Source organism: Dreissena polymorpha, chromosome 5 (assembly GCF_020536995.1).
Source record: "Dreissena polymorpha isolate Duluth1 chromosome 5, UMN_Dpol_1.0, whole genome shotgun sequence".
Lineage (NCBI taxonomy): Eukaryota > Metazoa > Mollusca > Bivalvia > Myida > Dreissenidae > Dreissena > Dreissena polymorpha.
In genome coordinates this window covers 39,402,407-39,420,713 of record NC_068359.1, presented here as the reverse complement: position 1 = coordinate 39,420,713, position 18,307 = coordinate 39,402,407, and the positions used below count along the sequence as shown (strand labels likewise).

Below are 18,307 nucleotides of genomic sequence, written 5' to 3'. Positions count from 1 at the left end.
TTGCTACACACTGCATGGTACCATTGTCACAGTCTGACATTCTACGCACTGGTACCATTGTCACAGTCGCAGATGCTACATTCTGGTACCATTGTAACAGTCTCACATGCTACATACTGGTACTATTGTCACAGTCTAGCATGCCATGTACTGGTATAATTGTAACAGTCTGACAAGCTACGTAGTGATACCATTGTCACAGTCTCACATGCTAGCCACTGGTATAATTTTCACAGTCAGACAAGCTACGTAGTGGTTTGATTGCCACAGGCGCACATGCTCCATACTGGTATAATTATAACAGTCTGACTTGCTACATACTGTTATCATTGTCACAGTCTGACATGCTACATACTGGTACCATTGTCACAGTTGCAGATGCTACGAACTGGTACCCTTGTAACAGTCTGACATGTTACATACTGGTTACATTGTCACAGTCAAGCATGCTAAAAGCCTATGTACTGGTATTATTGTAACAGTCAAACAAGCTACATAGTGATACCATTGTCACAGTCTCACATGCAAGCCACTGGTATAATTTTCACAGTCTGACAAGCTACGTAGTGGTATGATTGCCACAGTCGCACATGCTCCATACTGGTATAATTATAACAGTCTGACTTGCTACATACTAGTACCAATTTGTCACAGTCTCACATGCAACATACGGATATAATTGTCACAGTATGACAAGCTTCATACTGGTACCATTGTCAAAGTCTGACATGCTACGTACTGGTACTTTTGTCACAGTCGCAGATTCTACGTTCTAGTACCATTGTAACAGTCTCACATGCTACATTCTGGTACTATTGTCACAGTTTAGCATGTCATATACTGGTATAATTGTAACAGTCTCACAAGCTACGTAGTGGTACCAATGTCACAGTCTCACATGCTACATACTGGTAAAATTTTCACAGTCTGACAAGCCACGTAGTCCTGGGTACAATTGTCAAAGTCCGATAGCTAGATACTGGTACCATTGTCACAGCTGCATATGATTCAAACGGGTACCATTGTAACAGTCTGACGTGCTACATACTGGTACCATTGTCACAGTCTAGCAGGCTATGTACTAGTATAATTGTAACAGTCTGACACGCTACGTAGTGTTACCATTTTCACAATCTCAAATGCTACTAACTGGTATAATCTCACAGTCTGACAAGCTAAAGAGTGGTACCATTGTCACAGTCTCAAATGCTACCCACTGGTATAATATCACAGTCTGACAATCTACATAGTGGTACCATTGTCACAGTCTCAGATGCTACGTACTGGTACCATTGTCTCAGTCTAACATGCTAAGTACTGGTTAAATTGTCACAGTCTGACATGCTACATATTGGTACCATTGTCACAGTCTAACATAATACATACTGGTACCATTGTCACAGTCTGACATGCTATGTACTGGTACTATTGTCACAGTCTGACATGCGACATACGGGTACCATTGTCACAGTCGCAGATGCTACGTAATGGTACCATTGTTACAGTCTGACATGCTACATACTGGTTACATTGTCACAGTCTAGCATGCTATGTACTGGTATAATTGTAACAGTCTGACACGCTACATAGTGGTACCTTTGTTACAGTCTCACATGCAGCAATGATGCTACCTACTGTATAATTTTCACAGCCTGACAAGCTATATAGTGGTACCATTGTCACAGTCTCAGATGCTTCGTACCAGTACCATTGTCACAGTCTCAGATGCTATGTACTGGTACCATTGTCTTAGTCTCACATGCTATGTACTGATAAAATTGTCACAGTCTGCCATGCTAAATATTGGTACCATTGTCACAGTCTAACATAATACATACCGGTACCATTGTCACAGTCTGACGTGCCACATAGTGGTATAATTGTAACAGTCTGACAAGTCATGTTGATGAATGATCTTACTTTTACTGTTATACCCAGCTAAAGCGTTTATGGTATCAAATCTTTAGCTATTAATTCTTTTATGTTAAATAACTGCAGACCAAATTGAACAAAGTAACAAGGGAATTATTGTGATGCTAAAATATGTACAAGTACATACTTAGAAGTCTCAATTCTATTTTCCAAGTCTCAATTCTACCTTTTTGAAACAAAGTGTTAAATTCCTTTTTATTCATTACAAAATAAAGTTCATGAACAGTGAAAAAATAATTATATTCTTTATAATTAATTATAGTATTATTTATAAGCATTATAGAAAAATGATGTACATGAAAGGCAGGAAATAAGTTAATTAATTAATTAAGCTGGCTTGAGTAAAAATCTTTTAATACTGGAAATATTATTTTTCGCTTCTTTAATTGCATTTGTCGAGACTGCAGTATAAAATCACAAACTTTTTCGGTAATGTATAATAAAGGATCAAATAAATACCTCAAAGTTTTAATCTTAGCTGATCATGTAGATCTCCAGAATAGTTTAAGATGATTAAAAAAATCGTTTAAAGATCTCATTTAATTTAATTTATTAAAGTAAACAACAAATTATATTATGAAAAAACTTATATCAATAATGTGTGGAATAATTATGAATACATTTTATACACCATACTAAAATGATTGTATTTGTTCAAAAAAGTGTTTAATGATTGTTGAAAGTTTATGGTAACTTATAAGTTTTGCTTTCTTTTACTAATGATGAAGAATAAAGAGTATATGATGAGATACTTCCATTTAACACACAAATAAATATTAAAATCTGCCCAAATTAAAAATGGAAAACAGTTGTTACTTGAGTTACTTCCCTATTGTAAAAAATAATAAATGAAATTTTTCAAAATTTCAGGTGGAAAATGGTTGTAACTTGAACATGTTCAAATATCTCTTTCCATAATTATTCTACAGATTGGAAATGAGTCTTTTAACACTGCTTGGAACTAACCAAATATATTCTTTTTTAATAAAATCCAGCAAGATTTTTTTTTTTTAATTAGGCTGTTTTTTGTCTTTCCTGTAAAATTTCCAAAAATGGAGTTACAACCGTTTTGCGCTAAGCCCACGATTTGTTTTCGTAACCAAATTTGTTTTTTTCCTACCCACATTTTTTTCTTACCCATTTTTTTCGTACACAAATTTGTTTGTACCCAAATTTTGTTCGTACCCATTTGTTCGTACTCAAATTTTTTTTCCTACCCAAATTTTTTCGTACCTAATTTTTTATTCGAACCCATGTTTTTCGTTCCCAAATTTTTTCGTACCTAATTTTTTATTCCTACCCATTTTTTTTGTACCCAAATAGTTTTTTGTACCCTTATTTTGTTCGTACCGTTTTTTTTCGTACTCAAATTTGTTTTCGTACCCAAATTTGTTTTTTTCGTACCCACATATTTTTTCGTACCAATTTTTTTTAGAAATAATCGATTTTCAATTTGATTTGATCTCTCCACTCATTCCATCACGCAAAACCCTTAAGGTGTCGCAACTCTAGTAAGAATACAAATAATTTTGCCTTCATCATTTTATGTAATGATTTTCCTTTAGCAAGGGACAGCAGTTAGTTTAGTTTAAATCTATTTATTTAAGCTAAATTGCATAGACATTATAAAGCTTATTTGAGACGCTCTGGAGTCAATTTCCTGTGACTAGAACAAGTACTTGGTGTCTAAAGAACGCTCCCACAGTAGGGATTGAACCCGTGACCTCCCAATCGCAAGGCAGACACCATATCCACTACACCACTGCGACCTGCAACAGCAGTTAACGCCACCAAATATGCAGTAAACAAACCTCGAGGCTTTTTGGATCCTAGATCAAGATAGAATTCTATATTCTGTCGTATCCTCTGGTTGTATGCTTTCATACAGTATCTTTCAGTTTCATTAACCTCATCAGCATGGGAATCCACCAAATATACCTGAAACACACATATATGCATGCAACAATCCAACTGCATTATGGTTTAAACAAATTCTTAGATATTAAAACAGTTTTACATTTCAGTTCTTAGGACAGCAAAATGATAAACTCAAAATTTAATATAACATGTGCTACATGAAATTCCCACTCTAACAAAAAAGTGCTGAACAATTGTCATGTGATAAATAATTATGAACTTCCCAAACTGGCTCCACAAAAAAATTGACTATCACGAGTACAAATGTTATGACATCATGGACGTAAACATATATTGCTTATTAGATGTCATAGTGTTGCACGCCTCTGCTTTGCGGTAAATTGTATCGAGCATGTTGTTACATGAAACTTTTGAAAGCTTTGTGTAATGTTGTGCAAGAGTTTCAGATACACAAGAGAAGTATGAAATGTTCAAACAATAATTTATTCAGTTTAAGACAGATCATCAGCATGTACAACACTTAAATGCGTGTACATAAAGTGTTAGGAAATTTTACAAAGTAAGTGTTACAATACAAATATATCTATATAAATATTATAATTCTGAATTCTTAGTATGACACTGCTGTAATAAATATTGACTGAGTGGTCTTTTCTGAAAAATAACAAATCTTCACAACAGAAACTGGAAATGGCACGGCCGCGGCCACCACATTTCCCCACGCCGCAGCTTTGGACCCAGGGTTCAGATCAAAATTCTAAATAGTGCACTGTTGCACATATGCTCATAGCTACCATGTGTTAAAGTTTCAAGGTTCTAGTGCTATTAGTGAGGAGAAAATAGTGGCCAGGACGGACAGACGGACATACGGCGGAGTTAACCACATAATCCATCCGCTCCAATTCGGAGCGTGGGGATAAAAATAGTGTTCATACACAGAATCTCAACTCAAACACAACTGAATACTAGATTTCTTTAAAGTGAAACGCAATTTGCCCACACAGAGTAACATAGAATATGAAAATTAATGACAATAATTCTGGGCACTAATTGACAAACCTTGCCGATTATGTGACCAAACAAATATTTGGTAATAACAAACATCAAAACGTTGGTCAATACATGATTGACGTAATTTCAAAAACATCACAACTATGCGACATAATGGCCAAATATTTAGAAAACAAAACAACACACATTTGAGTACTAAAATAACACAATTTTGGGATTAGGACAATTTAAAGCTGGCAATATCTATGAGATTATAAAGCAACAGTCATGGAAATAAAATACAAACAAGGGTTTATTAGGATTATATGTGCATTTTATGATATAATGTCAATTGTTATATTCCGTCAAATAATGTCATCAATTCGCACCACTTGAAAGGCTGCAAAATTTAACCCATTTATGCCTAGTGGACTCTCCCATCCTTCTAAATTGGATCAATTTATTTCCAAAATTAGGAATGTCTAGTATATTTATTTCTTTATTTAGAATATTTCTTACGGAAATTCCTTTAAGCAAACAGCGTAGACCCTGATGGGGTCATGCGGTGTCTCATCTGGGTCTACGCTGTTTGCCAAGGCCTTTTTTCTAGACGCTAGGCATAAATGGGTTAAGGTAAGTTTTTCTGTCACACCCGGGCCCTATCAAAAGGACATTGTAACAGGAATCTTTTATAAAAGGTCATTGTGTACAGTTACTAAACCGAAATTTCTTACTAATGTACCTTATCACTGCTGGCGAGGGTGTTGAGAACATTTCTTGTTGCCATGACGATGGGATCCAAAGTGTACAGTTACAAAACCAAAATTTCTTACTAATATACCTTATCACTGCTGGTGAGGGTGTTGAGAACATTTCTTGTTGCCATGACAATGGGATCCACAATGTCTCCCATTATGATCACCAGATTCTTTCTTTCCATGTGATGTTTTTCTATCAGCCAAGGCACGCTAAAATAATTACAAGGAGAGTGTATTAACCCGTAACCACTTACCGGTAGATACGTATTTTTTGACGATGCTGCAAAGCAGCTTGTCTAAGTTATCAAACCATGAAAAAATTCTTCTCAATGGCGACCTCAGTAAAAGACCGAGCCAGTCCGATTGAGATAGCTCGATTTTTCTAATCGGCATACCTCGCTGATTATCATTGATAAAGGTAAAGGAAACTCAGCTATAAATAGGACAGCATATTCTGGGAAAAAGATTTAATAATAGTTTTAAAACAGTAATTTCAAATAAGTTATATTTAATCCATTATATGTTTATAGATCAATGAAACAACTATGCATTTTCTGTATTGTATTTGACATTTGTCGTGATTTTGTAAATAAATTGCGAATGAAAACGTGTATAATTAACGTTTAACGTGATCATGAGTGTAAAGAAAACGAATTATTTCGAACCTGCCATTTGTAAACGTTATAGCGAATATGGTATATAAACAACATAATAGCCGTAGTCACGATATCTATGAAACTCGCTTTTATGCGTGCTTTCTCATTTTGCATATATAATAAACTTTTCAAACATAAATTACAGAGCCACATCAGTGCACATACTATGTTTGATAATTCATTCGTTTGTTGGATATTGTTTGCTGTTTTAAACACATATTAGGTCATATCGTGGAGATTTAGTTAACCTAACCATGTGTTCATGGGCAAACTCACGTATTCAAGTGCTCTTACGACTATGTGCTCATACCTACTTTCGGGAATCATCATAAAAGTATTGTTGTACTTAACGAACAAACATGCCTAAGCTTATTGAATTAGAGAAAAAACAATAATCAAAAGAGAAAAAATTATTATGTTCATACACATGGGCATGTGAAATCACATCCGTACACAATTATCATTAACTTAGGAAAGGAAACAACGAAATATAAAGTTTGGTATGATATACTTATGGAATTAAAGAGCATGGTGTAATTAATGAGCATGCCAAGTTTTGAATATATCTGTTGAAATGTTATGTTATAACCCATAAATGTTTTACTGTAACAGCACGTTTTTTAAGATAAGTGGTACAGAAAATACACGTCAAATATTTTTTAAAAGATATTTCTTGTTATATTTTATCAAGAAGGTAACCCGCCTTCCAGATTCGCTGAATGGGTCAAGTTCCTCACGGGTACTACTTCCCCATACCCCCAAATGTTTTTCTTACCCAAATTTTCCTACCCAATTTTTTTCCTACCCAATTTTTTTTCGTAACCAAATTTTTGTTCGTACCCAACTTTTTTTTGGCATAATTTTTGTACCCAAAATTTTCGTTCACATTTATTTTCTTACCCAAAATTTTTGTACCCACATTCACAATTGTGGTGATGTAGATAAACTTAAATTGATGCTTTTATATCCATCCTTTTCAAAAGCATCGTCACACCAGTACTATCAGTACTTTGATTTACATGTGTAGTCCCTTAGAAAGTTAACTTTAATTAAAGACCTTTCTTGCTAGATTCAAGTTTTAAAGGATTCATTTCTAACCCTTATATACTGATGAGCAGCAAACAGCATAAAACCTGAACAGACTGCGAGTTACTCGCAGGCTGTTCTGGTTTTATGCTGTTTGCAGATAGACATTTCACTTTGCCTCTGAGTGGGAAAGGGTTAAATGCCATATAGGGCCATCATGGCTCTGAATCGCTCACCTGAATTCACATACTAGATTCAAAGCATTCATCAATGCTAACATATAGTTGACGGCCAATTTAATGTACCCATCAATGTTAAAATATTGTTGATCGCCAATTCTGAGAACCCATCAATGCTTACAAATTGTTGATGACCAATTCTTAGCATCAATCTATGGTTAACGCTTGTTGATGACCAACTCGGAGCACCTATCAATGCTATTATATTGTTGATGGCTCATTCTGAACATCCATCAATGCTAACAGACTGTTGATGGTCAATGCAGAGTACCCATCAATTTTAAGAGATTGTTGATGGTCAATGCAGAGCACCTATCAATTCTAAGAGATTGCTGATGGTCAATGCAGAGCACCCATCAATTCTAAGAGATTGCTGATGGTCAATGCAGAGAACCCATCAATTCGAAGAGATTACTGATGGTCAATGCAGAGCACCCATCAATTCTAAGAGATTGCTGATGGTCAATTCAGAGCACCCATCAATTCTAAGAGATTGCTGATGGTCAATGCAGAGCACCCATCAATTCTAAGAGATTGCTGATGGTCAATGCAGAGCACCCATCAATTCTAAGAGATTGCTGATGGTCAATGCAGAGTACCCATCAATTCTAAGAGACTGTTGATGGTCAATGCAGAGCACCCATCAATGCTAACAGATTGGAGATGACCAACTCTGAGCATCCTCATTGCCAACAGAATGTTAATGGCAAATTCTCAAAGCCCATCATTGTTTATATATATTGTTGATGACCAGAGAACCCATCAATTTTAAAAGATTGTTTATGGAAAATTCTGAGCACCTCTAAATATAAAAAGATTGTTAATTAATGTTTTAAGGTCCCGGTGGCGTAGTGGATATGGTGTCATCCTAGCCACCGGGAGTTCGAGAGTTTGATCCCCACTTTGGGAGTCCAGGAAACGGACTCGAGAGTGTTTTAAATAAGCCTTAGGCATTGATGCAATCAAGCTAGAATAAATAGATTTAAACTAAAATGTTAACAGATTGTAAATTGACAATTCACGGCACCTGCCAATGTTAATCGCTGCAAAAACAGTGTTTATGTATTGACTTTGGGCTCATGTTTACAATTAGATAAAGAGTTTTGCAATGTAAATGTTACAAGACCTGTCAAAGTTGTTGTTGTCCTGTCCAATGCAGTGCCTGGTGTTGGCTGGGTACTGCATATAACCACCGTCTGCCTCTATGAAGTACTGCCATCCCAACACACTAACTCTGTCATAGTTTTCCTGTCAGAGCAATTTTTCAGAGATTTGAGCCGCTCTCTGGGAAAAGGGGGCTTAATGCTTGTGCGTAAAGTGTCATCCCAGATTAACCTGTGCAGGGTCAACACTTTCCGTGTTTATGGTGCTTTTTGTTTAAAATTAGTCCCTTCTTAGCAAAAATCAACTTTAAGGAGAAAGCGTCATCCCTAATCAGCCTGTGCAGACTGCACAGGCTGATCTGGGATGACACTTTTCGCACATGCAATTAGACCCACTTTCCAAGAGTGAGGCTCATTTATATTTCTGTTTGTGGTTCATCAGCCAATCAACAATTACTGGAATTCTGATTGATAGTAGTATAACAATTAAGGGAGATATTTTATGGCCATTCCATAGGAATAAAAAGAGCTTCTTTAGACTCAAAAAGATTCAGGATATCAAAAATGTGTGTTCTTCATCGGTCTCATTTCAATGTATTGATCTATACTAGGCATCCATTATTCTAACAAAATTAATTTTACAATTCAATAAATAATATACATGTGTGAATCAATAACTGTATGATTAAATGCAATTCAATATCTATCTAATAACATGTCATTCACAAAGATTTTCATATTATAGAATAACTATCTGTATAAAAATGTACCTGAAATTGTTTTTGTAATCCTTGAAGTTTGTCAGGCAGTGAACGAAAATATGACACGTTAACCCCACATGCCTCTTGCAGTATTTCCTCTCTGACTTTCCCACTGTACTTCCCTTTATATGAGAACTGGCAACAGTGCTTTAAGCTTCCTTCTGCAGTTTTAGGTGGCCCTCTAATGGGTGGTTCAAGTTCAAGTGAAGATCGTTTTAGCCTCATTTTTGTGTCAGATTTTAATTTGGGAAATGGTGGCAGTTCCCTTGGACTTTCATTTTCAGACCTCACTTCATCTATATTTTGTGAAAAGCTGCCTTTTTGAATCTGCAATGATATCTCATCAACAATCGTAGTTGATAAATCCTTATGCATGTCATCATGTTCATTTCGGCCATCAGCAGTATCCATTAATACTTCTCTGATACTAGAACCTTTTTTTTCTAGGTCATTTTCAGGACTATATAAAGCATCAGCAGTACCCTTTAATCCTTCTCTGATATTAGAGCCATCTTTTTCTTGATCATTTTCGGGACTATTTAAAGCAACAGCAGTATCCTTTAATCCTTCTCTGACACTAGTATCGTCTTTATCTGGATCATTTTCATGACCATTTAGTGTATCAGCATGTCTCAGTCTCCTAGGCAACGGTGGCACCAGTGGCTCCATCCCCTCCAAATATTTCTTCAAAGAGTTTGCTACAATTACCAAATCATTGTACTTAACAGTCACTTTCTCGAAGATTTCCTCAAACTCCCTCGTGACATTCACTGGTACTTCAGCGACGTTGGTTTCATACTGGGCTATCATCTTTTCAATCCCGCTAACATCCAGCAGCCTCTCCACATGGCTATCAAGGCGTTCCTTCAACATTGTGACATACCTGCCCAGACAGAAGCAGAAATTGTTCTTATTAACCATTTATCACTTAGATACGTATTTTCACGCATTTGTAGTCCCTTAGAAAGTTATATTAAATTGAAGACATTTCTTACAAGATTCAAGTTTTTAAGGCTTTATCTTCAAACCTTATATACTGATGAGCAGCAAATAGCATACATCCTGAACAGACTGCGAGTTATTCGCAGGCTTTTCTGGTTTTATGCTGTTTGTACATAGCCATTTTCACTTTGCCTCTGAGTGGGAAAAGGTTAAAAACAAGGTCATGGCAGCGTAGTGGGTGGTGTCCGACTATCCATAGGGAGGTAACGGGTTCGGTCCCCACTGTGGGAGCATTCTTTAGATCTCCCCAAAAGTCACAAAGTACTGGTTCTACCCAGGAAATGGATTTTTGAAGCATTTCAATAAACCTACTGCTTTTGATGCAATTGATCTTAAATAAATAGGTTTAAAGTATACATGAAAAACATACTAAACAAAGAATCCATTTCATACAATAGTTTTCAACCAGAACTTGTTAGGCTTTCCTCTTTTGAATGTATTACATATTATCTTATAAAATAGGTGCACATGTTCTCAACTATAGTACCTTTTTAAAGTTTAAAATCAACCAAAACATAAAACCCATACAAAAATTAAGAAGTATTTTATTGTGAATTTACCATGTCTCAAAATGTTGTATTATTATTCATGAATCCTTTAACACACTGTGTATTGTGTGCACGAGTGTGGGTGCATGCGTGTCCATGTGTTTTTGTCAGTATGTGTCCACCACTGTGCATGCATAGCATGTTTTTTAACGATTAATGCTGGCAAAATATGTTGTATGTGTTACAACTATTATGAATGATTGCACGTTGTTACATTTTATATACTTATGTATCACTCAAACATGCTGAATGAGTGTGTCATATGTTATATATATTAACCATGTTTTATGTAAACAAATATAACTGGTGTTAATGTAAATGGCATACATGGTAAAATAAATTAGAACAAAACATACCTGTCCAGGTCATCTTTCTTCAGTTCAACGCCATCAGTTGGTATAAGGAATAACAAAACCAGTGCAAATATAGTAAATACTGTCATTTTTCATTCAAATTGAAAAAAGCACGGGTCCGAGAATATTTTGTGGAATGTGTCAATCCATTCTTTTTTTTACATTTCTGCACAGTCACTGGAAATAACACCTTACTGAATAAATTATTTTAGAGGCAGCAAAATAAACAAACTACCATATGAGCCACGCTCTGTGAAAAGGGGGTTTAATGCATGTGCGTAAAGTGTTGTCCCAGATAAGCCTGTGCAGTCTGCACAGGCTAATCAGGGATGACACTTTCCGCCTTCACAAGTTTTTTGCTAAGAAGAGACTTTCTTATAAAAAAAAATATCATCAAAGCGGAAAGTGTTGTCCCTGATTCGCCTGTGCGGACTGCACAGGCTAATCTGGGATAATACTTTACGCACATGTAATAAACCCCGTTTTCACAGAGCACAGATCATATATTTTATCTGCCACTATAGTTATTAATTACTTATAATCCATTAAGTTGGTGGATAACTGTCTTCAAAAATATATAATATAATAACCTAAAACAAAAGTATTTAGTAAACCATGAGCTACACATGTTATGAACTCCAATTAAATACAAGTAAAGTATTTACAGCAGATACATAAGGCAAACAATTTCCAAAAGCTTTTAAGCACCCAAAATAAACTCACAGGATTTAATGGACAATAAACTGTAAGCCAAAGCAAAGATACCCTAGGATTAGCGGGTGTTGATATGATTGTCCCCATTTCTACATTTCTCCTTGATGTAAACCCTACCTAACCGGCAGGTCCTAAACATTATTTTGTAACCAAACAAACATTCATTTCTTATATCAGATACTGAAGTACTCTCTGCCTCACATTGAAATAAATGTTTAATTTATCAATACTGTTAACATGGTATATCTGTATTTGTATAATTACCATGTATGCAAGAATTTTTATGTAATGAAATGCCATCGGTGACAAACAACAATGTCTCAGTACATACAGAGTTACATACAAACAGAACACTAATGTTAACCTAAATCTTTAACTCTTTGATTGCTGGAACCTAAATTTGAAGGCCTTTGCAAACAGTTTGGATCCAGATGAGACACCACAGAACATGGCGTCTCATCAGGATCCAAACTGTTTGCTATTTTGATAGTAATCTTTGAAACAAAATCGAAGAAAATGCTTATTTTAGAAATTCAGCAGACAACATTTTAGCAGACGACAAATTTCCCAGCATGCAAAGGGTTAAATAGAAGAGCAAATAATTCTGCTGAATTGCATTTCAGAGAAATGGCCCTTGATCATAGACCAAAATAATTATTTTGACCCCAGAAAACCTATGCAAAAGTTCAGTTGACATCCTTATCCATTGTAGATATGGAATTGTTGTATGCAAACTCAAGATATATTTAAGAAGCTTGAGTAGATTTATAAATTTCAGTTGTTGCGCAAACAATTTAACCCACATTTTTTAAAATATTAAATTATGGGCATAATGTTGCTAAATTGCAGGTCAGAGTTACAGGCATTGGTGAATTACCTCACAAAAAGATTTCAAAGACATGTCTAAAACGTCATATAAATATCTGTAACAATTACATGAATGCATACTTACATACAAATCATATGAAGGATTTCTAATGTATATAGGTGCAAAATTCTGATACATAAAATTAAGAATTACGGCCCATGGTGAGTATCTTAACCCTTTAACCCTTATAAATGCACTTTGATGGGTTTGTAGTCCCTTAGAAAATCTTATTAAATTTAAAATCAAGTTTGAAGGCTTTATTTCCAACCTTAAGATACTGTTGAGCAGCAAACAGCATAAAACCTGAACAAACTGTGAGTTACTCGCAGGCTTTTCTGGTTTTATGCTGGTTGCAAAAGCAATTTTCACTATGCTTCTATTGGGGAATGGTTTAACATAATGACCCAGCAGTTCTTTAAAAAAATACCCTGAAGTTAAATGAATATCATAAGTAACAAGAGATGTGTTTGTCAGAAACACAATGCCCCCTAATGCGCTGCTTTGATTTTTTTTTTACATTTGACCTTGAAGGATGACCTAAACCTTGACCTTTTACCACTCAAAATGTGCAGCTCCGTGAGATACACATGCATGCCAAATATTAAGTTGGTATCATCAATATTGCAAAAGTTATGACCAAGGTTTAAGTTTTTGGACACATACAATGACAGACACATACAATGACAGACACATACAATGACAGACAGACAGACTGGCCAAAAACAATATACCCCGATCATTCGATCCTGGGGCATAAAAATAAATAATGTCAAACCTCACCATGACCCAGAAGATATGCATGAACATCCAATTATTAGCAGTAACAGATACATGGAGTTGCTGAAAAGATTCTTAACAAGGGCATTTTATCAGCAGTTACAGAGACATGGAGTAACTGTTGCTGAAAAAAAACACTTAACAAGGACATTACGCTGACAAAGGTTTGAATAGTATAGTAGAGCTAAAACGGTAGTTTACCCTTTCCCACTCAGAAGCAAAGTGAAAATGGCTATGTGCAAACAGCATAAAACCAGAACAGCCTGCGAGTTACTCACAGTCTGTTCAGGTTTAATGCTGTTTGCTGCTTATGAATATGAAATGGAGCCTTTAAAACTTGAATTTAGTAAAAACGGTCTTAATTAAATTTAACTTTCTAAGGGACTACAAACGCGTGGAAATAGGTATCTAAGTGGTAAAGGGTTAACATGTGAAATATTATTTATGCACCATTAAAATCTGAAAATAGTGAGATTAAGCTAATATATGAGTCGTGTTCTGAGAAAACTGGGCTTAATGCATGTGCTTAAAGTGTTATCCCAGATTAGCCTGTGCAGTCCGCACAGGCTAATCAGGGACGACACTTTCCGCCTGAATAGGATTTTTGCTAAGAATAGACTTCATTTAAATGAAAAATATTATAAAAGCAGAAAGTGTAATTCCTGATTAGCCTGTGTGGATTGCACAGGCTAATCTGGGACAACACTTTATGCACATGCATTATGCCCAGTTTTCTCAGAACACGACTCATATTTACAACCTGCATCAGATCTTCAAGGTATCGGGCCAGGAAATGGAGCTTCCAGGCACTGGAAAGCAGTCTATTATTTGAGCCTCATTCTGGGAAATCAGGGCTTAATGCATTTGGGTAAAGCCTAATCCAAGATTAGCCTGTGCAGTCCTCAAAGGCTAATCAGGGCTAACACTTTCCACCCTTGACTGGATGTTTAGTAAGACTAGACTTACTTTAAACAATAGGGCCTTTCAGGCCCAAAGTCGCTCACCAGTGATACAAAAGAACTTACCTGTTCTGTGAAACCCAAGATATCGGCAGAACAAATTTTCTGACCAAGTTTTATGATAAGTGAACTATAAATGTAACTTATAGAGTGCTAACAAAGTTTTAATATAGCCATAAAAAGGTAAATTCCCCGCCCCCTGGCGGCCATGACTTTCAACAGACCAGAACCATTTTCAATCTCATCCAAGATATCATTAAAACAAATGTTCTGACTAAGTTTCATGAAGATTTGACAATAAATGTGTCTTTTAGAGTGTTAACAAGTTTTTACTTTAGCCATATAAGGAAAAATGCCCTGTCCTCTGGCGGGCATGTTTTTCAACCAATCAAAACCATTTTCGGACTCGTCCAAGATATCATTGGGATAAATCTTCTGACCAAGTTTCATGAAGATCGGAAAATAAATGTGGTCTCCAGAGTGTTAACAATGTTGACGCCGCCCAACGGATGATGAACTACAAATGGCGATCACAAAAGCTCACAACGAGCACATTGTGCTCAGGTGAGCTAACAACAAAATTCATAAAATCGGTGACAAACAACAATGTCTCAGTACATACAGAGTTACATACAAACAGAACACTAATGTTAACCTAAATCTTTAACTCTTTGATTGCTGGAACCTAAATTTGAAGGCCTTTGCAAACAGTTTGGATCCAGATGAGACACCACAGAACATGGCGTCTCATCAGGATCCAAACTGTTTGCTATTTTGATAGTAATCTTTGAAACAAAATCGAAGAAAATGCTTATTTTAGAAATTCAGCAGACAACATTTTAGCAGACGACAAATTTCCCAGCATGCAAAGGGTTAAATAGAAGAGCAAATAATTCTGCTGAATTGCATTTCAGAGAAATGGCCCTTGATCATAGACCAAAATAATTATTTTGACCCCAGAAAACCTATGCAAAAGTTCAGTTGACATCCTTATCCATTGTAGATATGGAATTGTTGTATGCAAACTCAAGATATATTTAAGAAGCTTGAGTAGATTTATAAATTTCAGTTGTTGCGCAAACAATTTAACCCACATTTTTTAAAATATTAAATTATGGGCATAATGTTGCTAAATTGCAGGTCAGAGTTACAGGCATTGGTGAATTACCTCACAAAAAGATTTCAAAGACATGTCTTAAACGTCATATAAATATCTGTAACAATTACATGAATGCATACTTACATACAAATCATATGAAGGATTTCTAATGTATATAGGTGCAAAATTCTGATACATAAAATTAAGAATTACGGCCCATGGTGAGTATCTTAACCCTTTAACCCTTATAAATGCACTTTGATGGGTTTGTAGTCCCTTAGAAAATCTTATTAAATTTAAAATCAAGTTTGAAGGCTTTATTTCCAACCTTAAGATACTGTTGAGCAGCAAACAGCATAAAACCTGAACAAACTGTGAGTTACTCGCAGGCTTTTCTGGTTTTATGCTGGTTGCAAAAGCAGTTTTCACTATGCTTCTATTGGGGAATGGTTTAACATAATGACCCAGCAGTTCTTTAAAAAAATACCCTGAAGTTAAATGAATATCATAAGTAACAAGAGATGTGTTTGTCAGAAACACAATGCCCCCTAATGCGCCGCTTTGATTTTTTTTTTACCTTTGACCTTGAAGGATGACCTAAACCTTGACCTTTTACCACTCAAAATGTGCAGCTCCGTGAGATACACATGCATGCCAAATATTAAGTTGGTATCATCAATATTGCAAAAGTTATGACCAAGGTTTAAGTTTTTGGACACATACAATGACAGACACATACAATGACAGACACATACAATGACAGACAGACAGACTGGCCAAAAACAATATACCCCGATCATTCGATCCTGGGGCATAAAAATAAATAATGTCAAACCTCACCATGACCCAGAAGATATGCATGAACATCCAATTATTAGCAGTAACAGATACATGGAGTTGCTGAAAAGATTCTTAACAAGGGCATTTTATCAGCAGTTACAGAGACATGGAGTAACTGTTGCTGAAAAAAAACACTTAACAAGGACATTACATTGACAAAGGTTTGAATAGTATAGTAGAGTTAAAACGGTAGTTTACCCTTTCCCACTCAGAAGCAAAGTGAAAATGGCTATGTGCAAACAGCATAAAACCAGAACAGCCTGCGAGTTACTCACAGTCTGTTCAGGTTTAATGCTGTTCGCTGCTCATGACTATGAAATGGAGCCTTTAAAACTTGAATTTAGTAAAAACGGTCTTAATTAAATTTAACTTTCTAAGGGACTACACACGCGTGGAAATAGGTATCTAAGTGGTAAAGGGTTAACATGTGAAATATTATTTATGCACCATTAAAATCTGAAAATAGTGAGATTAAGCTAATATATGAGTCGTGTTCTGAGAAAACTGGGCTTAATGCATGTGCTTAAAGTGTTATCCCAGATTAGCCTGTGCAGTCCGCACAGGCTAATCAGGGACGACACTTTCCGCCTGATTAGGATTTTTGCTAAGAATAGACTTCATTTAAATGAAAAATATTATAAAAGCAGAAAGTGTCATTCCTGATTAGCCTGTGCGGATTGCACAGGCTAATCTGGGACAAAACTTTACGCACATGCATTATGCCCAGTTTTCTCAGAACACGCCTAATATTTACAACCTGCATCAGATCTTCAAGGTATCGGGCCAGGAAATGGAGCTTCCAGGCACAGGAAAGCAGTCTATTATTTGAGCCTCATTCTGGGAAATCAGGGCTTAATGCATTTGGGTAAAGCCTAATCCAAGATTAGCCTGTGCAGTCCTCAAAGGCTAATCAGGGCTAACACTTTCCACCCTTGACTGGATGTTTAGTAAGACTAGACTTACTTTAAACAATAGGGCATTTCAGGCCCAAAGTCGCTCACCAGTGATACAAAAGAACTTACCTGTTCTGTGAAGCCCAAGATATCAGTAGAACAAATTTCTGACCAAGTTTTATGATGAGTGAACTATAAATGTAACTAAGCTATAGAGTGCTAACAAGGTTTTAATATAGCCATAAAAAAATTAATTCCCTGGCCCCAGGCGGCCATGATTTTCAACAGACCGGAACCATTTTCAATCTCATCCAAGATATCATTGAAACAAATGTTCTGACCAAGTTTCATGAAGATTGGACAATAAATTTGACTTTTAGAGTGCTAACAAGTTTTTGCTATAGCCATATAAGCAAAAATGCCCCGTCCCCTGCATGGCGGGCATGTTTTTCAACCAACCAACCATTTTCGGATTCGTCGAAGATACTATTGGGACAAATCATGTTTTAAGTTTCATGAAGATCGGACAATAAATGTGGTCTCCAGAGTGTTAACAAGGCAAATGTTGACGCCGCACAACGGACGACGAACAAAAGGCAATCACAAAAGCTCACAACGAGCACATTGTGCTCAGATCAGCTAACAAAAAATTAATAAAATCAGAAAGTGCTGATAAGATTGTGTGGACTGCACAGTCTAATCTGGGACGACTCTTATAAGCACATGCATTAAGACCAGTTTTCACAGAACAAGACTATTATTAGTACTGGATGTTACCAGATAATTTGTGTCTTGTTCTGAGAAAACTGGGCTTAATTCATGTGCGTAAAGTGTCGTCCCAAATTAGCCTGTGCAGTTCGCAAAGGCTAATCTGGGACGACACTTTCCGCTTTAATGGTATTTTTAGTTTC

At 36.0% G+C, this 18,307-nt stretch overlaps 1 protein-coding gene across 4 annotated transcripts in view; it reads right to left on the bottom strand.

Annotated features, from left to right (window-relative positions):
- Positions 1 to 11,430, bottom strand: part of LOC127881246 (VWFA and cache domain-containing protein 1-like) — a 54,426-nt gene extending 42,996 nt beyond the window's left edge. For all 4 annotated transcript variants that reach the window (XM_052428989.1, XM_052428992.1, XM_052428991.1 and 1 more), the window contains exons 1-5: positions 11,250 to 11,430; positions 9,353 to 10,226; positions 8,606 to 8,727; positions 5,642 to 5,768; positions 3,744 to 3,870 (exon numbers count right to left, since the gene is read on the bottom strand). In XM_052428989.1, the coding sequence (XP_052284949.1) occupies positions 3,744 to 3,870; positions 5,642 to 5,768; positions 8,606 to 8,727; positions 9,353 to 10,226; positions 11,250 to 11,335 (1,336 nt within the window). In that variant the 5' untranslated portion in view covers positions 11,336 to 11,430. The remainder of the gene's footprint in view (positions 1 to 3,743; positions 3,871 to 5,641; positions 5,769 to 8,605; positions 8,728 to 9,352; positions 10,227 to 11,249) is intronic.
- Positions 11,431 to 18,307: the final 6,877 nt, after the last annotated feature.